Here is a 27,276-nt window from a genome sequence, read left to right on the forward strand (position 1 = left end):
GTCTCTTCATTCAGAGCAAAAGTTTTAACATAGTTGATGCCACTAATGCTAGCACAGAAAATGGTGCCATTTTCTGGTATATCTAATAAGCTATATATCTATAGTATATATCTGATACACATATCAGACTGTTATAAGTGCTAAAGGGAAAAAAGGAAACAGGATAAGGAGCATTAGGAATGCATTTGGCAAAGGTGTTAGTTATACGAATCCTCCACTACTCAAATAGGAATCTGATATCAGGCAAAAAGTTGGAGCAGGATCAGAATGTACGTACTAGATACACCTATCATATACATACATAGTATAAATATGTATGTGTGGACACACAAACACTATATATACATAGATATATATATATTTTTTGAGACGGAGTCTTGCTCTGTCACCCAGGCTAGGGTACAGTGGGGTGATCTCGGCTCACTGCAACCCCTCCCTCCCAGGTTCAATCTATTCTCTTGGCTCAGCCTTCTGAGTAGCTGGGATTATAGGCATGCACCACCACACCCAGCTAATTTTTGTATTTTTAGTAGAGATGGGGTTTCACCATGTTGGCCAGGCTGGTCCCAATCTCTTGAGCTCGTGATCCACCCGCCTCAGCCTCCCAAAGTGCCGGGATTACAGGTGTGAACAACTGTGCCCAGCCACTATATATTGTTTCTAGTCTGTCTGGCCCACTAGACTGTTAAGTTCCATAACTGTTGGGAATTTTTTTTGTTTACTGCTGTATCTTCAACAGCTCAATATATTTTTATTGGATGAATCAATGAACGAAATGGGGAAAATATTATTCAATGACTGGTGTTGGTGGAACATTTGTGAATATCCAGGGATGACAAAAATATTTAATCTTCAGTTCAGCATGAACACTGTTACTCAGAATAGATAGGCGTAGACAGCTAGCACAGGCAGCACCATACTGGGTCATGCTGGTTAACTAGCATCTCTTTTTGTAGCCCTTTCTCAAATCTTTCACTGAATCTTGGCTGATGAAATAAATAATCATAAAAATGAAGCTTCAAGACTACTAGTGGGCAATATAGGTGAATATTATATAACTGTGGCAGAAAGAAAGCATTTTCTTTTTCTTTCTTTTTTTTTTTTTGGAGGCAGAATCTCACTCTGTCACCAGGCTGGAATGCAGTGGTGCAATCTCGGCTCACTGCAACCTCCAACTTCTTGGTTCAAGTGATTCTCCTGCCTCAGCCTCACAAGTAGCTGGGATCACAGGCACGTGCCACCACCCCCAGTACTTTTGGATTTTTAGTAGAGACAGGGTTTCACCTAGTGTTGGCCAGGATGGTCTCAGTCTTCTGATCTTGTGATCCACCCATCATGCCCAGCTGAAAGAAAGCATTTTCTAACCTTAATACCCATGCAAGACATCATTACAGAAAAGATCAACTTAATTGCCGGTGCTGTGGCTCACGCCTGTAATCCCAGCACTTTGGGAGGTGGAGGTAGGTGAACCATTTGAGGTCAGGACTTCAAGACTAGCCTGACCAACATGGTGAAAACTCCATCTCTACTAAAAATAAAAAAATTAGCCAGGTGTGGTGGTCGGCACCTGTAGTCCTAGCTACTTGGGAGGCTGAGGCAGGAGAATCACTTGAACCCAGGAGGCGGAGGTTGCAGTGATCTGAGATCATGCCACTGCACTCCAGCCTAGGCAACATAGTGAGACTCCATCTTAAAAAAGAAAAAAAAAGAAAAGATAATTAATACAATTTTAATATTTTTATTAATCTACTTTTTAATTTTTTTGTGGATATGTAGTCCATATATCCATATTGCATATGGATAACCAATATATATTTATGGGTACATAAGACATTTTGATACAGGCATATAATGTATAATTCCATCAGGGTAAATGGGGTATCCATCACATCAAGCATTTATCCTTTCTTTATAATACAAACCATCCAATTATACTCTTCTAGTTATTTTGAAATGTATAATAAATTATTGTTAAATGTAGTCATTCTGTTGTGTTATCAAATACTAGATGTTATTAATTCTAATTTTTTTTGTACCTATTAGCCATCCCCACTGTCCTCCTACTCCACTACCCCTCCTAGGCTCTGCTAACCATCATTCTACTCTCTACCTCCTTGAGTTCAAGTGTTTCAATATTTTTTAGCTCCCACAAATAAGTGAAAACTGTGTCTTTCTGTGCCTGGCTTATTTCACTTAACATAATGTTCTCCAATTCCATCCATGTTGTTGCGAATGACAGGATCTCATCTCATTCATCTCATCTCATTCTTTTTATGATTGAATAGTATTCCATGTGTGTATGTACCACATTTTCTTTATTCCTTCGTCTGTTGATGGATGCTTAGGTTGTTTCCAAATGTTTGCTATTTTGAATTGTGCTGCAATAAACATTAATGTGCAAGTAGCTCTTTGATATGCTGATTTCCTTTCTTTTGGGTATATACCTAGCAGTGAGACTGCTGGATCATATGGTCATTCTATTTTTAGTGTTTTGAGGAACGTCCAAACTGTTCTCCATAGTGGTTGTGCTAATTTACAAACAGTGTACGAGGGTCCCTTTTCTCCACATCCTCTCCAGCATTTGTTGTTGCCTGTCTTTTGCATAAAAGCCGTTTTAACTGGTGTGAGATGATATCTCACTGTAGTTTTGATTTGCATTTCTCTGATGATCAATGATGCTGAGCACCTTTCATATACCCATTTGTCATCTGTATCTTTTAAGAAATGTCTGGGGTTGGGTGACATGAGAAAATTAAATAAAAACAAGAAAAAAAGAGAAATGTCTGTTCAAATCTTTTGCCCATTTTCAAATTGGAGTGTTAGATTTTTTCTTGAGTTGTTTGAGCTCCTTCTATATTTTCTGATTATGAATCCCCTGTCAGATGGCAAGTATTTTCTCCATTCTGTAGGTTGTCGCTTCAATTTGTTGATGGTTTCCTTTGCTGTGCAGAAGCTTTTTTCATTTGATGTCACCCCATTTGTCCATTTTTGCTTTGGTTGCTTGTGTTTGTGGGGTATTACTCAAGAAATCTTTGGGCCAGGCCACTCACACGTGGTGGGGAATGTCACGGGTGCTTTGTTGTTTATATTTGCACCCCCGACACCATTGCAGGCTGCCAGTGGAAGGGGCCTTCTGACTACAGTTTCTGTCTTCATGTTAAATCTCTCCTCATGTGGCCCAGTGCTGTGTGCACTCCTGTGGGACACCCTGCCATCAGACCCAGACTGTTAAGGTTATTGTTGGGAAAGACAAACAAGGCAGAAAGATTCCAGAATATCTGATCCATTATAATGGTTGGAACAGAAGCTGGGATAAATGGGCTGTAGATCATGTGCTTTGTGATACCAAAGAAAATCACAGATTACAGCATAAATTGGCAAGAAAAGCTATAGCTTGCCTGAGGAGCACAGGAAGAAAGAAGAAGTGCTGAAGGTTGCCTGGTGTCGACTGACTCTGTCTTAAAAGGCGTCTCTACTGAAGAAAAAGACGAAAGTGATGAAAATTCATTAAGCAGTTCCTCTGACAGCAGCGAAGACAAGGATAAAGAAGTAAGTAAAGAAAGTGTTATTGAAGAAAAGACTGAAGTGAAAGAACCAGAGCTTCAAACAAAAAGAGAAATGGAAGAAAGAACAGTAACTATAGAAATCCCTGAAGTGCTGAGGCAGCAGAAGGATGATTGTTATTACATTAACAGGAGGTAATGCTAGTGAAACTTTCATGCCAGATAACACCATAATGATTTTGGAATCCTATGTCAAGCATTTTGCCATGAATGCAGCCTTTTCAGCCAATGAGAGGCCTAGTCACCATCACGCTATGCCACATGCCAACATGAACGTGCATTATATCCCAGAAGAAAAGAATGTGACCTTTGTAAAGATGGTGGATGGATTAAGAATAACATTTGATTACACTCTACCACTGGCTTTATTCTATCTGTATGAATAAGCTCAGTATAAAAAGGTGACTTTGCAGGGAAAAAGAAGATGGTGCGGTAGGAGCAACTCAGGATTGCAGCTCTCAGTGAAGACACAGAGGGTGAGTGCAAGCCACATTTCCAGACTGATCTTTGTTGCCCACAGAACGGGAAAATTCCCAGGTGTAGGAGAGACACGGGACGCCAGCACAGCTGTTTTGGCTGGTGCGGCCGTTTTGGCCGGCACCACAGCGCAGCGGCACTCCGCACAAAACGCACTGGTCTGGGTGCCCTGTTAAACCGGCAATCTGAGATTTGGGAGGGCAGATTAGCATATCTAACTGATTAAACGGGACTTGGACAGTGAGCCAGACCAGGAGATTCCTGGGAAGCGACATTTGAGCCAGTGCAGTGGGTCGCTGCACGGGAAATCACACAGATCCCGGTGCCCTATTAGCAGCCGACTGAAACACCTGGGAAAGAGTAAACCATTAAACTTAAAAAAAAAAAGGGCCCTGAGGCAGGGAGCCAGGTGATCAGGCTTGGCGGGTCCCAACCCCACAGGGACAAACAAAACAGCGATTCAAAATGCTCGGGATTGAGAGTTTCACTGCGGGCACAGCTGAACCCAGGACGGTGCAGCTCGGTGGGGGAGGGGCATCTGCCATTACCGAGGCATTCCGCCCCTACTGAGGTACACTCCCAGCCTGCCGTTGCTAAGGCAACTCGCCATAACAGAGAGACTCTGCCAACAGGGCGGAGCCCACGGCAACAGGGCGGAGCCCACGGCAGCTGGGTGGAGCCTCGGCAGGCAAATAGTGACTAGACTGCCTCCTAGCTGGGTAGGACAGTGCAACAGATACTCATAAAGAAAGCCCTAACTCCCCGAGACAGAGCATCTGAGGAAAAAAAGGGGTTTTATGAGTTCTGCTGCAGCAGACTTAAACACACCTGCCTGACAGCCCTGAATGATCAACGGAGCACACAGCTCAACACTTGAGCTCCTATATAGTACAGACTGCCTCCTCAAGCAGCTCCCTGACCCCTGTATATCCAAAGAGTCACCTCAAAAAGGACTGATCAGACTGACATTTGGTGGGCATCATTCTGGGACAAAGATAGCAGAAAAAACTGGTAGCATCCCTCACTGTTCTGCAGCTGCTACAGGTGTACCCCAGATAAGCAGAACCTGGAGTGGACCTCAGCAGTCATACAGCAGAGGGGCTAGACTGTTAGAAGGAAAATTAAGTAACAGAAATACTTCATCATCAACAATCTGGGCGTCCAATCGAAAAGTCAGCAACTACTCAGATGACAGGTGGATAAACCCACAAAGATGGGAAGAAACCAGCACAAAAAGGAGGAAAACACCTGAAACCAAAACACCTCACCTCCTACAAAGGACCAAAACTCCTCACCAGCAAGGAAACAAAGCTGGACAGAGAATGAGTGTTATAAAATGATGGAATCAGACTTCAGAAGGTGGGTAATGAGAAACTTCCGTGAGCTAAAAGAACATGTTCTAAATCAATGCAAAGAAACTAAGAACCTCAAAAAAAGATTTGAAAAAAGATTTGAGGAAATGATAACAAAAATGGACAACTTAGAGAGGAATATGAATGAATTGAAGGAGCTGAAAAACACAACACGAGAACTTCGTGAAGCATGCACAAGTTTCAACAGCCAAATTGACCAAGGAGAAGAAAGGATATCAGAAGTCGAAGACAAACTCAATGAAATAAAACGAGAAACCAAGATTAGAGAAAAAAGCACAAAAAGGAATGAACAAAGTCTCCAAGAAATGTGGGACTATGTGAAGAGACCTAACCTACGTTTGATAGGTGTACCAGAATGTGACAAAGAGAATGAATCCAAGCTGGAAAATACTCTTCAGGATATTATTCAGGAAAATTTCCACAACCTAGCAAGGCAGGCCAATATTAAAGTCCAGGAAATACAGAGACCACCACAAAGATATTCCACAAGAAGAGCAACCCCAAGGCACATAATTGTCAGACTCACCAGGGTTGAAATAAGGGAGAAAATACTAAGGGCAGCCAGAGAGAAAGGTCAGGTCACCCACAACGGGAAGCCTATCAGACTTACAGCAGATCTCTCGGCAGAAAGTTTACAAGCCAGAAGAGAGTGGGGGCCAATATTCAACATTCTTAAAGAAAGGAACTTTCAACCCAGAATTTCATATCCAGCCAAACTGAGCTTCAGAAGTGAAGGAAAAATAAAATCCTTTGTAAACAAGCAAGTACTCAGAGATTTTGTCACCACCAGGCCTGCTTTACAAGAGCTCCTGAAAGAGGCACTACACATAGAAAGGAACAAACAACCAGTACCAGCCATTCCAAAAACATACCAAATGCTAAAAAGCATCAACAAAATGAAGAATCTGCATCAACTAACAGGCAAAACAGCCAGCTAGCATCAAAATGGCAGTATCAAATTCACACATAACAATATTAACCCTAAATGTAAATGGGCTAAATGCACCAATCAAAAGACACAGACTGGCAAATTGGATAAAAAACCAAAACCTATCAGTGTGCTGTATCCAGGAAACCCATCTCACATGCAAGGATATACAAAGGCTCAAAATAAAGGGATAGAGGAAGATTTACCAAGCAAATGGAGAGCAAAAAAAAGCAGGAGTTGCAATCCTTGTCTCTGATAAAATAGACTTTAAAGCAACAAAGATCAAAAGAGACAAAGAAGGTCATTACATAATGGTAAAAGGATCAATACAACAAGAAGAGCTAACGATCCTGAATATATATGGACCCAATACAGGAGCACCAAGATATATAAGGCCAGTTCTTAATGACTTACAAAGAGACTTAGACTCCCACACAATAATAGTGGGAGACTTTAACACTCCACTGTCAATATTAGACAGATCGACCAGACAGAAAATTAACAAGGATATCCAGGACTTGAACTCACACCTAGAACAAGCAAACCTGATAGACATTTACAGAACTCTCCACCCCAAATCCACAGAATATACATTCTTCTCAGCACCACATCACACCTATTCTAAAATTGACCACATAATTGGAAGTAAAGCACTGCTCAGCAAATGCAATACAACTGAAATCATAACAAACAGTCTCTCAGACCATAGTGCAATCAAGTTAGAACTCAGAATTCAGAAACTAACTTGGAACCGCACAGCTTCATGGAAACTGAACAACTGGCTCTTGAATGTTGACTGGATAAACAATGAAATGAAGGCAGAAATAAAGAAGTTCTTCGAAACCAACGAACGAAGACACAACATACCAGAATCTCTGGGACACATTTAAAGCAGTCTCCAGAGGAAAATATATAGCAATAAGTGCCCATATGAGAAAAGTGGAGAGATCCAAAATTGACACCCTATCATCAAAATTGAAAGAGCTAGAGGAGCAAGATCAAAAAAACTCAAAACCTAGCAGAAGACAAGAAATACTAAGATCAGAGCAGAACTGAAGGCGATAGAGACACGAAAAACCCTTCAAAAAATCAATAAATCCAAAAGCTGGTTTTTTGAAAAGATCAACAAAATAGACAGACCACTAGCCAGACTGATAAAAAAGAAAAGAGAGAACAACCAAATAGATACAATAAAAAATGATAAAGGGGAAATCACCACAGATTCCACAGAAATTCAAACCATCATCAGAGAATATTACAAACAACTCTATGCACATAAACTAGTAAACCTGGAAGAAATGGATAAATTCCTGGACACCTGTGTCCTCTCAAGCCTAAACCAGGAGGAAGCCAAAACTATGAATAGACCAATAACAAGGACTGAAGTCGAGGCAGCAATTAAGGGCCTACCACACAAAAAAAGCCCAGGTCCAGATGGGTTAACAGCTGAATTCTACCAGACACACAAAGAGGAGCTGGTACCATTCCTTCTGAAACTATTCCAAACAATCCAAAAAGAGGGAATCCTTCCCAAATCATTTTATGAGACCAACATCATCCTGATACCAAAACCCGGCAGAGACTCAACAAAAAAAGAAAACTTCAGGCCAATATCCATGATGAACATAGAAGCAAAAATCTTCAATAAAATACTGGCAAACCGACTGCAACAGCACATCAAAAAACTTATCCATCATGATCAACTAGGATTCATCCTGGGGATGCAAGGCTGGTTCAATATACGCAAGTCTATAATCGTAATTCACCACATAAACAGAACCAAAAACAAAAACCACATGATTATCTCAATTGACGCAGAGAAGGCATTTGACAAAATTGAACAGCCCTTTATGCTAAAAACCCTCAATAAACTCGGCATTGACGGAACATATCTCAAAGTAATAAAAGCTATTTACAACAAACCAACAGCCAATATCATAGTGAATGGGCAAAAACTGAAAGCATTCCCTTTGAAATCCGGCACTAGACAAGGATGCCCTCTTTCACCACTCCTATTCAATATAGTACTGGAAGTTCTAGCCAGAGCAATCAGGCAAGAAAAAGAAATAAAGGGTATTCAAATAGGAAAGGTGGAAGCCAAATTTTCTCTATTTGCAGACAACATGATATTATACCTAGAAAACCCCATCGCCTCAGCCCAAAAACTCCTGAAACTGATAAGCAACTTCAGCAAAGTCTCAGGATATAAAATCAATGTGCAAAAATCACAAGCATTCCTCTACCCCAATAACAGACTTAAAGAAAGCCAAATCAAGAACGAACTGCCATTCACAATTGCTACAAAAAGAATAAAATATCTATGAATACAACTAACAAGGAACATAAGGGACCTCTTCAAGGAAAACTATAAACCACTGATCAACAAAATAAGAGAGGATACAAACAGATGGAGAAACATTCCATATTCATGGTTAGGAAGAATCAGTATTGTAAAAATGGCTATACTGCCCAAAGTAATTTACAGAATCAATGCTATCCCCATCAAGCTACCATTGACTTTCTTCACAGAACTGGAAAAAACCACCATGAACTTCATATGGAACCAAAAGAGAGCCCGCATAGCCAAGTCAATTCTAAGCAAAAAGAACACAGCGGGAGGCATCACACTACTGGACTTCAAACTATACTACAAGGCTACAATAATCAAACCAGCATGATACTGGTACCAAAAAAGAGATATAGACCAATGGAACAGAACAGAGGCAGCGGAGGCAACACAACATATCTATAACCATACAATCTTTGATAAACCTGACAAAAACAAGCAATGGGGAAAGGATTCCCTGTTTAATAAATGGTGTGGGGAAAACTGGCTAGCCATGTGCAGAAAACAGAAACTGGACCCCTTCCTGACACCTTACACTAAAATTAACTCCAGATGGATTAAAGACTTAAACATAAGACCGGGCACCATAAAAACCCTAGAAGAAAATCTAGGCAAAACCATTCAGGACATAGGAGTAGGCAAGGACTTCATGACCAAAACACCAAAAGCATTGGCAACAAAAGCCAAAATAGACAAATGGGACCTAATCAAACTTCACAGCGTCTGCATGGCAAAAGAAACAGTCACTAGAGTGAATCAGCAACCAACAGAATGGGAAAAAATTTTTGCAGTTTACCCATCTGACAAAGGGCTGATAACCAGAATTTACAAAGAACTCAAACAGATTTACAGGAAAAAAGCAAACAAGCCCATTCAAAAATGGGCAAAGGATATGAACAGACACTTTACAAAAGAAGACATACATGAGGCCAACAATCAGATGAAAAAATGCTCATCATTGCTGGTCATTAGAGAGATGCAAATCAAAACCACATTGAGATACCATCTCATGCCAGTTAGAATGGCGATCATTAAAAAATCTGGAGACAACAGATGCTGGAGAGGATGTGGAGAAATAGGAATACTTTTACACTGTTGGTGCAAGTGTAAATTAGTTCAACCATTGTGGAAGACAGTGTGGCGATTCCTCAAGGACCTAGAAATAGAAATTCCATTTGACCCAGCAATCCCATTACTGGGTATATATCCAAAGGACTGTAAGTCGTTCTACTATAAGGACACATGCACACGAATGTTCATTGCAGCACTGTTTACAATAGCAAAGACCTGGAACCAACTCAAATGCCCATCGATGATAGACTGGATTGGGAAAATGTGGCACATATACACCATGGAATATTATGCAGCAATCAAAAATGATGAGTTCATGTCCTTTGTAGGGACATGGATGAATCTGGAGAACATCATTCTCAGCAAACTGACACAAGAACAGAAAATGAAATACCGCATATTCTTACTCATAGGCGGGTGAGGAAAAATGAGAACACATGGACACAGGGAAGGGAGTACTAAACACTGGGGTCTATTGGGGGGAATAGGGGAGGGACAGCAGGGGGTGGAGCTGGGGAGGGATAGCCTGGGGAGAAATGCCAAATGTAGGTGAAGGGGAGGAAGGCAGCAAAACACACTGCCATGTGTGTACCTATGCAACTATCTTGCATGTTCTGCACATGTACCCCAAAACCTAAAATGCAATAAAAAAAATTAAAAGAAAAAAAAGGTAACTTTGCTGGGCATGGCTGCTCATGCTCATAATCCCAGCACTTTGGGAAGCCGAGGCAAGTGGATCACCTGAGGTCAATAGTTCAAGACCAGAGTGGCCAACGTGGCCAAAAGCCCATCTCTACTAAAAATACAAAAATTAGCTAGGCATGGTGGTGGGCACCTGTAATCCCAGGTACTTGGGAGGCTGAGGCAGGAGGATCGCTTGACACTTGAACCCAGGAGGAAGAGGTTTCACTGAGTTGAGATCGCACCACGGCACTCCTGCCTGAGTGACAAGAGCAAGACTCTGTCTCAAAAAAAAAAAAAAAAAAAAGTCCAGGTACGGTGGCTCAAACCTGTATTCTCAGCACTTTGGGAGGCCGAGGCAGGCAGATCACCTGAGGTCAGGAGTTCAAGACCAGCCTAGCCAACATGGTGAAACTCCCTCTCTACTGAAAAAACAAAAATTAACCAGGCATGGTGGCCCATGCCTATAATCCAAGCTACTTGGGAGGTTGAGGCAGGAGAAGAGCTTGAACCCGAGAGACAGAGGATGCAGTGAGTCAAAATCACACCACTGAACTCCAGCCTCAGCAGAGAGTGAGACTTGGTCTCAAAAAAAAAAGGTGACTTTGTCTAAATTTTTTCTCCCAATTAAGTAAAGTGCCACAAACACCAGTAGGAGCCAGGAGGAACTCTCCGTCAGCCTGCCTCTGTTGAATCCATCCATCCATGTGACAGTCCACAGAGTCAGCCAACCACTGGTGAACCAGCAAAGGTGCAGAGCTGAGTTGGAAGCACTGCAGTCTCTGAGGCGGTCCATGTGCCACACTGCCAACTGTGACAGACTTTCTAAGAGCAGCACCTCACCTCAGCCCAAGCACTGGCAACAGGACACATCCGCCAGCATGCCCAAGCTGCTCCTGCTCCTGGAAAAGAAGACATCTGTGCTTGGCAGATCATCTTCACCTATTCCTCTGACTCCTAGCAAGGAAGGGAGTGCCGTGTTTGCTGGCTCTGAAGGGAGAAAAACTAATGAAATGAATGAGGTCCTCTCCTGGAAGGCTGTGCCTGACAATTACCCACCAGGTGACCAGCTGTCTCCACCCTCTTACATTTACATTTGCTGCGATTGTTTATAAAACTTCCAGACATCCTTGGAAAGATGTTCTTTTCTAAGAAAAATCTGGACTTTTTTGAGCACTCTGATGTCTATTTGAGGTTTTTAGCAGAATACCATGATGACTTTTTCCCAGAGTCAGCTTATGCCGCTGCCTGTGAGGTGCGTTACAGCATCAAGAATCCCTGGGCAATTTCTTAAAGTGTTGGTGGTTCTCTAAGAACAACTGCTCTGTCTAGCTTGGCGCTCTGGGTTCCAGATGAACAACTATCAAGGTGGTGGGTCTTTACCCAGAGTACAAATACAATGCCCACTTGGTGGCTCTGACAGAGGTGGCCCCTGTTGTTTGAGTTGCCCACATAATGTAGCTATTCTGTTAGGAATTATTTCCTGGGTGCCTGAAAGTGCTCTGACATAACACTTGCTACTGTGCAGGCCATGTGTGATGGCAGGAAAAAAGCAACTGTGCTCACAGTGAAATGTTCACAGAAGAGTACATAGGTTAGGCCATTTTAATAAACGTTGCAGTTAATTAGCAAGAACCACATTCCTTTGTTATTTGTTACCATCAAACAAAACTTCTTTTGCAAATTGGTTTCATTCTTTTGATGAAGCTGAGCAACTCTGTCCACCAATGTTTAGTTTGTACTTGGAAACCACAAAATAGTCTCAAAGTATTTTAGAGGGAATCAAAATTGATGGCAAAAGAACATTTGCAGCTATACATTTCCTTCTAACAATTTGCTCTCTGTAAAACATTAGTTTTGGTGATTGAAAGCACTGCCTTTCTTGTTTGAGATTTTACAGCTATACTTTGCTGTGTAATGTTATGGTTCCCTTTCTGTAAAATGTTATTTTTGGTGATCTGTCTTGTTTGAAAAAAACAAAAACAAAAACGAGAGTATAACGTAAAAAGAAGTCTTTGCCAACACCAATGTCCTGGAGAGTTTCCCCAATGTTTTCTTGTAGAATTTTCCTCATTTGAGGTCTTAGATTTCAGTCTTTAATCTATTTTGATTTGATTTTCTTATAAGGGGAGAGATGAGAGTCTAGTTTCATTCTTCTGCATAAGGATATCCAGTTTTCCCAGCACAATTTATTGAAGAGACATTCCTTTTCCCAAGGTTCTTGACGTCTTTATCAAAAACGAGTTCACTGTAGTTGTATGAATTTATTTCTGGGTTCTCTTAATTTGCTCCATTGGTCTATGTGTCTGTTTTTATGCCAGTGCCATGATGTTTTGGTTACTATAGCTCTGAGGTATAATTAGAAATCAGGTACAGTGATTCCTCCAGTTTTGTTCTTTCTGCTCTGGACAGCTTTGGCTATTCTGGTCTTTTGTGGTTCTGTATAAATTTTAGGATTGTTTTTTCTATTTTTATAAAGAATACGATTCGTATTTTCATAGGGATTGCATTGAATCTGTAGACTGTTTTGGGTAGCATGAACATTTTAACAATATTGATTCTTCCAATCTATAAACATGAAATATCTTTCCTTTTTTGTGTGCCCTCTTTAATGCCTTACATCAGTGTTTTATAGTTTTTATTGTAGAGATACTTCACTACTTTGGTTAGCTCCTAAGTATTTAATTCTACTGGTAGCTATTATAAATGGGATTACTTTTTTGATTTTCAGATTGTTTGCTGTTGGCATATAGAAATGCCACTGGTTTATTTTTTTAAGTTTTGAGACGGAGTCTTGCTCTGTCACCAGGCTGGAGTGCAGTGGTGTGATCTTGTTCAAGCAATTCTTGTGCCTCAGCCTCCCAAGTAGCTGGGATTACAGGCATACGCCACCACACCCGGCTAATTTTTTTTTTTTTTTTTAAGTAGAAACCAGGTTTCACTGTGTTGGCCAGGATGGTCTCAAACTCCTGACCTCATGATCTACCCACTTCGGCCTCCCAAAGTGCTGGGATTACAGGCATGAGCCACCATGCCTGGCCAACCACTGATTTTTATTTGTTAGTTTTGCATCTTGCAATTTTACTGAATTTGCTTATAGTTCTAATGGTTTCTTGGTAGAGTCTTTAGGTTTTCCAAATATAAGATCATATCATCTGCAAACAAGGATAATTTGACTTCTTCCTTTTCTTTTTTTTTTTTTTTTTTTGAGATGGAGTTTTGCTCTTGTTACCCAGGCTAGAATGCAATGGCGTGATCTCGGCTCACTGCAACCTCCGCCTCCTGGGTTCAGGCAATTCTCCTGCCTCAGCCTCCTGAGCAACTGGGATTATAGGCATGCGCCACCGTGCCCAGCTATTTTTTTTTGTATTTTTAGTAGAGACAAGGTTTCACCATGTTGACCAGGATGGTCTCAATCTCTTGACATTGTGATCCACCCGCCTCGGCCTCCCAAAGTGCTGGGATTACAGGCATGAGACTTCTTCCTTTTCAATTAGGATGTCCTTCATTTCTTTCTCTTGTCTAATTACTAGCTAGGACTTCCAGTACTATGTTGAATAAGAGTGGTAAAAGTGGGCATCCTTGTCTTGTTCTAGATCTTAGAGGAAAGGCTTTCCATTTTCTCCATTCAATATGATACTAGCTGTGGGTCTGTTGTATATGGATTTTACTGTATTGAGGTATGTTCCTTCTATACTCAGTTTTTTGAGGGTTTTTATCAAAAAGGGATGTTGTATTTAATCAAATGCTTTGTTAGCATCAATTGAAATGATCATATAGTTTTTGTCCTTCATTCTGCTGATATGATGTATCCCATTGATTTGTATAAGTTCAACCATCCTTGCATTGCTGACATAAATCCCAGTTGGTCATGATGAATGATCTTTTTAAAGTGTTGTTGAATTCTATTTGCTAATATTTTGTTGATGTTTTTTTTATCCCTGTTCATTCAAGATATTGGCCTTTAGTTTCTTCTTTTGATGTGTCTTTGGTTTTGTTATCAGGGCAATCCTGGTCTTGAAGAATGAGTTTGGAAATATTTCCTCCTCCTTTCTTTTTTGGAATAATTTGAGCAAGATTGATCTTAGTTTGTCTTTAAATGTTTGGTAGAATTCTACAGTGAAGCCAATGGAACCTGGGCTTTTCTTTACTGAAAATATATTTATTATGGCTTCAATCTCATTACTTGTTATTGGTCTGCTCAGGTTCTGGATTTCTTCATGGTTCAATCTTGGTTGGTTGTATGTGTCTAGGAATTTATCCATTTCTTCTAGTTTTACAAATTTATTGGCATACCATTGCTCATAGTAGCCTCTGGTGATTCCTTGAATTTTGATAGTATTGGTTTTATGACATATATATATATATATATTTGATATGGGGGTCTCACTCTGTTGCCCGGGCTGGAATGCATTGGTGTAGTGGCTCACTGCAGCCTCAACTTCCTAGGCTCAGGCAAACCTGACACCTCAGCCTCTCAAGTAGCTCAAGTAGCTGGGGCCATAGGTGCATGCCACCATACCGGGCTGATTTTTTTTTTTTTATGATTATTTGTAGAGATGGAGTCTTCCTATGTTGCCCAGGCTGGTCTTGAAGTCCTGGGCTCAAGCCATCTGTCTGCCTCAGCCTCCCAAAGTGCTGGGATTACAAGATTGAGCCAGCATGCCTGGCTGATTTTAATATCTTTATATGGAAAAAAATATCATAGGCAAAGTTTAAAGGCAAATGACCTACCAGAATGTGACAAAGGTTAATGCTCAAAAGAACTCTTGAAAACTCAGTAAAAAATAACATTTTAAGCCAGGTGCAGTGTCTCACGCCTGTAATCCCAGCACTCTGGGAAGTCATGGAGGGCGGATCATGAGGTCAGGAGATTGAGACCATCCTGGCCATGGTGAAACCACAACTCTACTAAAATACAAAAAATCAGCCACGTGTGGTGGTGCACACCTATAGTCTCAGCTACTCAGGAGGTTGAGGCAGGGGAATCTCTTGAATCCGGGAGATGGAGTTTGCAGTGAGCCAAGATTGTGCCACCGCACTCCAGCCTGGCGATAAAGCAAGACTCCATCTCAAAAAATAAATAAATAACATTTCATATCTAAAACTGATTCAAAGTTTTAAAAATCTCAGGAACAAAACGGTAAATGTACTCTCCTTTATTTATTCTCTTATCCCATTTTAGCTGAGATGTTGAGAAGAACGAATTCCAATAGTCTCTCTTATTTCTGACCTCCCACTTTACAATGTGAAGCCTAACAGATACATCCCTAGACAGAGAATCAAACTTCACAGTCAATATATGCCCCACTCCAATTATGAAGCATGATCCTAAGTACAGATTTCAGACATACCACATTCGCTAGCTGATCCTCCCACCAAATGGAAGAACTGCTGGGCAATTTTCATATGATCCCTCTGAAAAACAAACTGAGCTGATATAGAGGAATAAGGTAAAAATATTTTATTTTATTATACTTTATGGTTCTAACATATTTGTCAGGATTTAACATATATCCTTCTTTTAAATCTTGCCCAAACAATACTAATTCTTATTAGCATAATAACTAGACCTGAAACTGAATTAAAACCTGTGCAGGGACAGACAGAAAAGAAAAAGAATCAAATCCTTAAATTCTATCCTAAAACTTCATTAAATGAACTCATTCTACAAATATCTATTGCTCTTTTACCACATATCAGACATTGGAACAGGATCTATAGATGTAACAAGGAGTATTTATTAAACTCATTTATTTATTTGTTTTTTTATTTTTTAAAAACTCATTTATTTATTTACTTTTTTTGAGATGGAGTTTCACTCTTATTGCCCAGGTTGAAGTGCAATGGCACAATCCTGGCTCACCACAACCTCCATCTCCCAAGTTCAAGTGATTCTCCTACCTCAGCCTCCTGAGTAGCTGGGATTACAGGCATGCACCACCATGCCTGGCTAATTTTTTGTATTTTTAGTAGAGATGGAGTTTCACCATGTTGGTCAGGCTGGTCTTGAACTCCTGACCTCATGATCTGCCCGCGTTGGCCTCTCAAAGTGCTGGGATTACAGGTGTGAGCCACCGCACCAAACCTAAACTCATTTATTTAATAAGTATTTGCTGCCTATTTACTATACAAGGCATTCAAGAAGGAACTTGAGATAAAAAGATTTATTCGTATCCCATTTTGTTCCAAAAAGAACAAAGAATGATGTATTAAGATGGATAAGAGCTTAATTTTAGGCTGTGTTTTGGTGTTTATTAAAAAAAAATTTTTTCCCAAGTAACAATTTTCTCCAGTTTACAGATGCCAAAATTATAGCTCAGATATATGTAAGTTTAAAAAAAGTCCCTGCAAATAAGAATGAAGTGGTGCAATGATTTTTAAATTTGTTATTAAATAAGTTGCTATTTAAAAAATAGACCTCTTTTTTTTTTTTTTTGAAGACGGAGTCTTGCTCTGTCACCCGGGCTGTGCAGTAGCATGATCTCGGCTCACTGCAACCTCCGCCTCCTGGGTTCAAGTGATTCTTCTGAAAATTAAACCCTTTTAAATAAGGAGAAATCTTTAGGATTACAGGGTTGTGTATTTTTTTGTTCGTTTGTTTGTTTTTGTCTCTAAATAATATAACATTCTTTTCACAGTGGAGTCTCGATTGGGGGATACAGAGAAATAAAAGGAGCTACAGGAGAGCCTATTGTTCCTTGCACTTCGATAGCCATTTTGTTCTCTTCCACATACCTATAACTTTACAACCAATAGATTATCAGTGATTTCATACTCACTGAACCCATTTCCTGGCCAAGGGCTGCATTGACCACTCCTTTGAGAATATACTCCTAGAAACATGGAATAACACTGATTAAGAGAAATGTGGAGCTATGAGATCATTTTCAAATTAACTCCTTACATTAACTTAATACTTTATATAAATTATCAGATTACCCAGAGTTACTTTTCTCTGTTCTATCCCTAGCTTGAACAAAAGAATTAGGAGACACTCATTTAGTTGCCAGCAGCCAAGTATCTATATAACACAATTTACCATATTTGCAAATTCTCCATCTTAAGCAAAAATAATTCAGTGGAAGCTCCAGGAGGTAAGTTTCATTTTATTTCAATTATATGAAAAAAAAGTTCAATTTTTATTACCTTCTCACCCATATCGTATATATCATTTTCCCTTTCCAATCTTTTTTTTTTTTTTTTTTTGAGACAGAGTCTCACTTTGTTGCCTAGGCTGGAGTCTCAGCTCACTGCAGCCTCTAATCCCCAGGGTTCTAGCAATTCTCCTACCTCAGCCTCCAGGGAGACTGGGATTACAGGTGCCCCCTGCACCACGCCTGGCTAATTTTTTAGTATTTGTAGTAGAGATGAGGTTTCGCCATGTTGGTCAGGCTGGTCTCGAATTCTTGACCTCAGGTGATCCACTCGCCTCCGCCTCCCAAAGTGCTAGGATTACAGGCGTGAATCACTGTGCCCAGCCCCTTTGAAATGTTATAGTAACTTTTCTTTGCTAGTAATCCTTTTCCTAAAAAAAAAAAAAAAAATGTGTCCTATGTCCATTTATAAGGCATTCTCTCTTTTGGAGTCCTGGGGCCTCACTTATATCCTTTTTTTCAGACTTGGTTCAATTCTTTAATACATACCCTTCCTAGCTAGCAGGTTTATCAAACTTTCCTTTAAGAGAGCTCACAGGCTGGACGCAGTGGTTCACGCCTGTATTCCCAGCACTTTGGGAGGCCAAGGTGGGCAGATCATGAGGTCAGGAGTTCGAGACCAGCCTGGCAAACACAGCGAAACCCCATCTCTACTAAAAATACAAAAAATTAGCGAGGCATGGTGGAGCATGCCTATAATCCCAGCTAAACGGAAGGCTGAGGCAGGGGAATTGCTTGAACCTGGGAGGCAGAGGTTGCAGTGAGCAGAAATCAGGCCACTGTACTCTAGCCTGGGACACAGAGCAAGATTCTTTGTCTCAAAAAAAAAAAAAAAGAGAGAGAGAGCTCACAAAAAGGACAGCATGAAAGAGGCTGAATCTTTAAATATACTTGAGAAATACACTTGTTTAAACTCCATGGGGTCTAGAAATATTCTTCATTCAGTCTTTCATTCCATAAATGGAATGTTTACTATACACTTCATGTGCATGGTGTTGGAGATACAATAAGACAGAGTCCCTGACTACAAGGAGTTAATGATCCAATGGGGAAGAAAGACAAGTTATAGACAATTTCTGAGATAATTACATGTACCTAGTTGTTTCATTGGAATTCTAAATTTTCATATTTCCAAATACTAAAGGAATTTTCCAAATTTCCTTACCCTTTTTGACAAAATGACTACATATAAGGAAGTTAAAAAACATCAAAAAGCACAGAACATTCATTCTCATATCACAAGTTGCATATAACATTCCTAAATGAATATATATGGCCTTTTCCTGAGATTCTACAGGCAATAGTCTGCCTAATCTTCTCTAATATGACTTCCAACTAGATTTCTGAAGTTCTACTTTCGGCAGAACTTGGTTAGTAAAAATGTAAAACATTCTCAATTACCTGAGGAGTAGTAGGTTCTAGATCTTTAATCAAGTTATAAGCTTCTTGTACATCATCTGAAATACAACAAATAAGTAATTATACTAGTCTGTATTCCAGAAAACCCTTCTGAAGCAGTCCCTCCGAAACGATCCTTCACTACTTAAATATTCATGGAAGATATGATCTGTTTTATCTGTCTCCTAACTCTCCATGTTCAGAGTTGAGTAGCTATGATAAAGATAACCAATATCCTTAGAAAACTCATATTAAAGTCATGAAGCACTTTAAAAACTGTTGAAGCTAAGAACATGGAGGAGGCATTCTATGCCAATGGCATTGTATTAGATAAGAAAAGTAACCATTATTTTTTTAAAGAGAGAGATATACTAAATATATAGAAATTAAATGATACCAAGTCTGAGATTTGCTTTAAAACATTTCAGGAACAAAAAGGGGGTACTGAATGAAAAAGGAAGACTGGAAATATCTTGAAAAGTGCTGAATCTGGGGTGAGTATTTGGCTGTTTATTGTATTATTTATTTTTCTGTTTGAAATTTTCCATAATAAAAGTAATTTATAAAATATATATGCTGTTTATTTCATTCTTGTCCAAAACATATTTCCTTTTGCTTATATATAAAATAGAGGATGGGCATGGTGGCTCACGCTTGTAATCTCAGCACTTTAGGAGGCCAAGGCAGGTGCATCACCTGAGGTCAGGAGCTTGAGACTTGCCTGATCAACATGGCAAAACCCCATCTCTACTCAAAATACAAAAATTTTCTTGGCATGGTGGTGCACGCCTGTAATCCCAGTTACTTGGGAGACGGAGGCAGGAGAATCACTTGAACCCAGGAGGTGGAGGCTGCAGTGAGCTGAGATCGCACCACTGCACTCCAGCCTGGGCAACAGAGTAAGACTCCATCTCAAAATAATAACAAATAAATAAAATAAATAGGACTTTTTGCAAGTACATGTTCTTATTTCAATAAACACATTTTCCTCTGTGAGGAATATGCTGTCCTGGCTGGTTTTCAGAGCCCATGACCGAATGCCACCACAAATGGCATTTGGTGACTGCTACCCTGTACTCAGCTGCTAGAAAAGGCTGCTTTAGGCATGTGTCTAACAATTTCAATCTTACTTTGGGGCAATAAATATCACATCCTCTTTGAATCATAGTATTTCTCATAAGCAGCCGGGTGTACAAAGAAACAGAAAAGACAATCAAAGCAAATAAAAATCAGTTAATAATTTTTCCAAAAGACACAAGAAAATGTGGATGTACATTATGCAATGGGGAAAACTAGAAAAAGAAAGAAGAACTGTAAGGGAAGGGGAGGAAATAACAATGAAAAGGTAAGAATGGATAGAGAATAAAGGACAGAAAAATAAAAGGAAAAAACAGAATGAGGGAGAAGAAGGTAGGAAGCAACAGAAGAGCAAAGAGGATAAAAAAGGCGCAACAAACAAGCACCAAGAAACTTGTTCTATGAACTTGTTGGAAATATATTTGTAGAAATATGGATTTAAAAAGTGATCAAGTAGTTCACTCAGACATATTTAAATATTCTAAAATATGTCATTGTAAGTAAGACTAGGACAAATTTTTCTTACCTTGACGAAGGTAGTAAATCACCAAGTTGAGCCTAGCTTCAGGAATGACATCAACCAGGGGAGGTAAAACCCGCAAAGCCCCTTCACCTCCTCGGAAAACAACCTAGAGATGGAGAAATCATGCTATTACGGCAATAACGATGTACATATTTATTGGTGACAATGTTTAAGGAGCTGCCACATATAACTGGGTTCATGATATCTGACTAAAATAGCTGTGGGAACCAGTTGATATATTGAGAACTTTTATTATTGGCTGAATTTATTATTGACTACCTAATCCCTATGCTTCTTACCTTCTCTCTTCTTTTCCTTCCTCTCTGCTTTTGATCCTTCTTAACAGCCCTGTCATAATTAAACATTTTATTTTTAAACCTGTATAAAACCTACCTCCATTATCAGTCTATAGCCTTGCCCTTCGTTTTTATTCATAGTACTTATATTTTTATTTTATTGTATATTTCTTTATCTGTTTATCTGTTACGTCCACCACAATATGGCAAGGAACTTTGCATTTACTGTGCACTCCCAGACCCTAGAACTGTGGCTAGAATAGCCAGCACTCAGTTATTTTTTAAAAGGACGAACATATTTTTGAAGCTCTCTGTATACATATGACCTCGATCTCATTGAAAGCAAGCCATGATCTAAATTATAGCAATATACACCTCCTGTATACCCATAAAAATTTAAATTCTAAAAACAAAATAACTATAAGAAATAGAATAAAATCATAACCCTTATTGTGTACATCTCTTTTCCTCTTCATAAGAACTGCAGAAAACTCTTAAAGTACCCAATAACTAATCAAGCTCTTTTCTAGATAGACATTCTACATCAAAGCTCCCTGAAGGAATTTATATAACCTTTCTGAGCCTGTCTCCTCATCTCTAAATGGCATTAGTAACACCTACCTTTAGGGTTATTATGAGGATTAAATGAGCTACAGTGGGCTAAATGTGTAGCACATATTTCAATATTTCATTGAATTAATAGCGTGTACTACATGCCCATTACTGTAACCAGCGCGGGGGTTATAGCAGGAACAGGTCACTCCCCTGTCACCATAGGGACTATTCAAGTGGGGACAGACCTCCAAAAAGCAAACAAATAAATATGTTATCAGATGATAATAAATGTTACAAAGAAAAGCTAAAAAACCAAAACAAAAAAATTCAACCAAAAAAGGACAATGTATTTTGTGTCCTGTTGTATTTCTAGAGACTAGCATAGTGTCTGGAATATAGCAAATTATTTCATAAATAAATGTACGGAAAGCAAGGTCATCCCACATGAACTACATAGTTTCTTCTCTCTATCCCAAGATATCTATTTGGTGATCTTTTTTTGGTTCCTCTTTGAGATATTCCCTTCTTTTGCCAAGACTAATTCATTTACCTGTCTTCCTGATCCCATGACTTCTGACTCCATCAGGACCTCTTTTCTCCATTAATCACTGTATCTTCAATCTTCCCAAAGCCCTGGTCCTACTTCTCAACTTTAAACATACACAAGGGGCTTTTGTTCTCTTGAAAAATCTTCCCCTTGGCTCCATTGTTTCCTCTGGATAGTGCCCTATTTTTCTCTTTTTCAGTGCCACACTTCAAAAGTATGTGGCTTACTGCTTCTACTTTCTCCTCATCCTCTCACTCAACCTCTCAAAACATTGGCTTCTGCTCTCAGCAGTCACAAATAAATCTCTTTAGCCAAATTCAGTGGACTTTTCTGTCTTCTTGCTCCATGATGTGTCTGCAGTTTTGACACTGATGCCTACAAGATGACAGTAAGAATAACAACGCCATTTTCTAAATGCATACTGTGTGAAGCCCCTTACACCTATTACCTCACTTAATCCTCACAAAAATGCAAGATAAGTACTTTCATTTTCCCTGTTCCATATGAGAACACTGAGACTCAGCAACATTAAGTGACTTATCCAAAGTTACAAAGCTAGTACACGGTAGAACTTGATTTTGACCTCGAATCTAACATCAAAAGTTGATGTTTTTTTACCAAGCATTTATATTGCCCTGATATTTTTCAGGTTAAAAAATTATAAGAGTGGCCAGGCATGTTGGCTCACACCTGTAATCCCAGCACTTTGGGAGGCCGAGGTGGGCTCATCACGAGGTCAGGAGTTCAAGACCAGCCTGACCTACATGGTGAAACCTTGTCTCTACTAAAAATACAAAAATTAGCTGGGCGTGGTGGCACACACCTGTAATCCCAGCTACTCAGGAGGCTGAGGGAGAAGAATCGTTTGAACCTGGGAGGTGGAGGTTGTAGTGAGCCAAGATTGCACCACTGCTCTCCAGTCTGGGCAACAGAGACTCTATTTCAAAAAAAATAAAAAAATTCATAAAATATGTGTTTATTAGAAAAAACTTAAATATAGTATTATGAAATAAAAATTTCCATATTCTTACTTCCTTTTAAAATCCCACTCTTCAAGAATTATCTCTATTTCATATGTTCTGTTTAGTCATATATTCATATAGTGGTTCTTCTTTTTTTTTTTTTTTTTTTGAGATGGAGTTTTGCTCTTGTTGCCCAGGCTGGAGTACAATGGTATGATCTCAGCTCACCACAACCTCCAACTCCCGGGTTCAAGCAAGTCTCCTGCCTCAGCCTCCTGAGTAGCTGGGATTACAGGCATGTGCCACCATGCCTGGCTAATTTTTGTATTTTTAGTAGAGATGGGATTTCCCCATGTTGGTCAGGCTGGTCTCGAACTCCTGACCCCAAGTAATCTACCTGCCTCAGCCTCCCAAAGTACTGGGATTACAGGTGTAAGCCACTGCACCTGGCCCATACAGTGGTTCTTTATCTTAGCTGTATCTACCTGGGATGCTTTAAAAAGATACTGATAGCTGGGCTCTAGACCAACCATTAAATAAGGAGCCCATGCATCATGAATTTCAAAAGCCTCCCAAGTGATTAAAATGTGTAGTTGTAGATGACATTACATTATCTAGCTGCTGCTTCTCTGCCCTTTCTTGTCTCATTTGCTAATACTCCTTCCTCCAGTCCCAGAAATACAGATGTTGTTTTGGAACCATATCTTTCTATTTTTAATCCTTTCTATATGATTTATTTCACTTCAGCAATTGGAAACCTTCCATATTAATTTGTCAAGACTCTCACAATAACTCCTAAATCTATTCTCAAGCCTGTATCTTTCCCTAGGCTTAAATTCCGGACTACTATATAACCCATAATTTTTCACAAAAATTAATCTGGCTTCAATTTATAAACTAGATTTGAAGTTAAAAGATTAGATGCAGAAACTCAGAGTAGGAACTATCCAAATAAAACCATATCTATGATAAAGGCCTGAATTAGAGAAGAAAGGGAATAAATATAAGACATTGACAACAAGAAGAGAATAGGATTTAGTAACTGAATAGATATTGGAGCTAAATAGAAAGGGAGAGTCTAAAACAGCTGTGGTTTACTGAGGAAATGGTGCTATAAGAAGGAATAGAGAATCAGCAGAAAAAACATAATTATTATTGCCACTTTTGGATGAAGAATATCAGACAGTAGTATCTGATGATTTGCCCAGTGATCCCAGGTATCTGAATTGAGAGCAGCTTTTCTGCATCTCATTCTATTACGTGGGTCAATAGAATCATAATCTAGTCCTAAAACCAACTACACATCCAACTTAAGTGTCTGCTATTCCCCAGTACAAATTTACTGTTTCAGTAAGATCAACCTGCTCACAATCTTTTACATGTCATCCTCATTCTATCTCTATGTTCTTGACTAGAATGAACCCTCTAAATCTCAGCCATCCTTCAAAGATGCAAAAATATTTCCCATTTATTTTAATCCACAGGAGGATATGTTCCTTTGTCTTTCCGAAAAAACAAACACTTGGATCTACACTGCCTTGTGCTTCTTTCCAAATATTATATATATTCCTGTTCTCCCAACAAGGATTTCCTTAAGGAAACAAACTAATATTTTAAAACTTATCTCCTTCACAGTGAGGAGGCATTCCCTTGGAGTAAAGCATTATTTGCTGGGGCATCTCCTTTTATTCATCTTTCTAATTGCTGTGATGTACCAAAGCAGAGTAGGACTGAAGTCAGTCAAGACAGAAACTGTTATTCACCAGATTGTGCCTGATGAGTTCTTTAGCAAATTCGAAGGATGAAGCATTGTCCATCAAGCTTTTGAGTTCTGCCTGAAATTTAAAAAAGAAAGGCTTATGAAAATGACAAGTGTTCTTATACCACATATTTACACAATGGTTTATAATTTACAAATAATTTAACTATTTCATTTGATCCTCATGACTCTAGGTCAATGTAATTATTATTACCCACATTTTCAAATGCAGGCAATAATAAATGAAAACAATGAGGCTTATAAAAGTTAAGTAACTTGAAACTTCTACTAAGCAGCAAGTTTCAAAACTGGGGTACTCAAGTCTGAAGATTCCTAGTGTTAGTTTCTTCTTTCAGTGTCAAGAGTGATTAAGGAGCTAAGCCTTTGAGAACTAAGGTTGGGCCAGGCACGGTGGCTCACGCCTATAATTCCAGCACTTTGGGAGGCCGAGGCGGGTGGATCACAAGGTCAAGAGATCGAGACCATCCTGGTCAACATGGTGAAACCCTGTCTCTATTAAAAATACAAAAATTAGCTGGGCATGGTGGCACACGCCTGTAGTCCCAGCTACTCAGGAGGCTGAGGCAGGAGAATTGCTTGAACCCAGGAGGCGGAGGTCGTGGTGAGCTGAGATCGCGCCATTGCACTCCAGCCTGGGTAACAAGAGCAAAACTCTGTCTCAAAAAAAAAGAAAGAAAGAAATCAAAAGGCTTATGTTCTGCTGGTGGGAATGTAAAATGGTGTAGTTACTTTGGAACAGTCTGGCAGTTCCCCAGACAATTAAATATAGAGTTACAGTATGACCCAGTGATTCCACTCCTAGGTATAAACCCAAGAGAACTGAAAACATACATACAAACAAAAACTTACACAACGAGTATAATGTTTATGGCAGCAGCACTCATAATAGGCAAAAGGTAGAAACAACACGTGTCTATCAACTAATGAATGGAATAAACTAAAAGTGGTATATCCATAAAACAAAATATTATTTGATCATAAAAATGAAATACTGATATATGCTACAACATGATGAACCTTGTAAACATTATGCTATAAGTAAAAGGTGCCAATCATAAAGATCAAATATGGTAGGATTCCATATATATAAATACACACACACACACACACACACACACACACACACACACACACAAAATGTCCAGAGCAGGCAAACATATAAAGACATAGTAAATTAGTGGTTGCTCAGGGCTGGGGGGAACTGGACAATAGGGGTCGATAGCTGAAGGGTATGGCGTTTTTGTTTTTGTTTTTAGACGGAGTCTTGCTCTGTCACCCAGGCTGAAGTGCAGTGGCCTGATCTCAGCTCACTGCAACCTCTGCCTCCCAGATTCAAGTGATTCTCATGCCTCAACCTCCTGAGTAGCTGGGATTACAGGTACACACCACCACACTGGGCTAATTTTTGTATTTTTAGTAGAGAGCGTTTCACCATGTTGGCCAGGCTGGTCTTGAACCCCTGACCTCAAGTGATCCACCTGCCTTGGCTTCTCAAAGTGCTGGAATTAGAGGTGTGAGCCACCTAATTCCAGCCGACATTTCTTTTTTTTTTTTGGAGATGGAGTCTCACTCTGTCACCCAGGCTGGAGTGCAGTGCTGTGATCTTGGCTCACTGCAACTTCCACCTCTTGGGTTCAAATGATTCTTCTGCTTCAGCCTCCCAAATAGCTGGGACTGCAGGCATATGCTGCCATGCCTGGCTAATTTTTTGTGTTTTAGTAGAAACGAGTTTCACTATGTTTCCAGGCTGGTCTCAAACTTCTGAACTCAGGCAATCTGCTCACCCTGGCCTCCCAAAGTGTTAGGATTACAGGCGCAAGCCACTGAGCCCAGCCAACATTTCTTTTAGAGATATTGAAATGTCCTAAGATTGACTGTGGTGATGGTTGCACTTAAGCTCTGACTGCTGGGTGCGGTGGCTCACACCTATAATCCCAGCACTTTGGGAGGCCGAGGCAGGTGGATCACAAGGTCAAGAGATCGAGACCATCCTGGTCAACATGGTGAAACCCCGTCTCTACTAAAAATACAAAAATTAGCTGGGCATGGTGGCGCGCACCTGTAGTCCCAGCTACTCGGGAGGCTGAGGCAGGAGAATTGCTTGAACCCAGGAGGTGGAGGTTGCAATCAGCTGAGATCGTGCCATTGTACTCCAGCCTGGGTAACAAAAGCGAAACTGTCTCAAAAAAAAAAAAAGGTATAAATTGCAGATATAGGTCATCAATGTCTAGGTTATAATGAAGGTGACCTTTCTAAAAGCATGATACCAATTTTGGAAACCATATAAGAAATATTTCACATGAAACATATCCTTTTATGTTCAAATTTTCTGTTTTATTTAAAAGATATATTACGGTTTTGTCTTTTCTAATTTACTAATGTTTGTCTTTTTCTTTTTTTTTTTTGAGACAGAGTCTCACTCTGTTGCCAGGCTGGAGTGCAGTGGTGCAATCTCAGCTCACTGCAACCTCCGTCTCCCGGGTTTAAGAGATTCTCCTGCCTCAGTCTCCCAAGTAGCTGAGATTACATGTTCTCGCTACC

The 27,276-nt window shown here is 39.7% G+C and overlaps 1 protein-coding gene and 1 pseudogene across 6 annotated transcripts in view; one reads left to right on the top strand and one right to left on the bottom strand.

Moving 5' to 3' along the window:
- Window positions 1-27,276, bottom strand: part of IFT56 (intraflagellar transport 56) — a 78,764-nt gene that overhangs the window by 24,032 nt on the left and 27,456 nt on the right. For 3 of the 6 annotated variants that reach the window (XM_078343688.1, XM_035254632.3, XM_035254633.3), the window contains 5 exons: window positions 24,719-24,790; window positions 20,599-20,701; window positions 18,999-19,054; window positions 17,223-17,276; window positions 15,795-15,858 (listed from right to left, as the gene is read on the bottom strand). In XM_078343688.1, coding sequence (XP_078199814.1) covers window positions 15,795-15,858; window positions 17,223-17,276; window positions 18,999-19,054; window positions 20,599-20,701; window positions 24,719-24,790 — 349 coding nt within the window. Of the gene's footprint in view, window positions 1-1,284; window positions 1,344-15,794; window positions 15,859-17,222; window positions 17,277-18,998; window positions 19,055-20,598; window positions 20,702-22,135; window positions 22,369-24,718; window positions 24,791-27,276 lie in introns of those variants that run through there. The other 3 variants (XR_013524224.1, XR_013524225.1, XM_035254636.3) reach the window with 3 other exon arrangements.
- LOC108592936 (MSL complex subunit 3 pseudogene) lies at window positions 1,376-11,865 on the top strand (annotated as a pseudogene).

This window comes from Callithrix jacchus, chromosome 11 (genome assembly GCF_049354715.1).
Source record: "Callithrix jacchus isolate 240 chromosome 11, calJac240_pri, whole genome shotgun sequence".
NCBI lineage: Eukaryota > Metazoa > Chordata > Mammalia > Primates > Cebidae > Callithrix > Callithrix jacchus.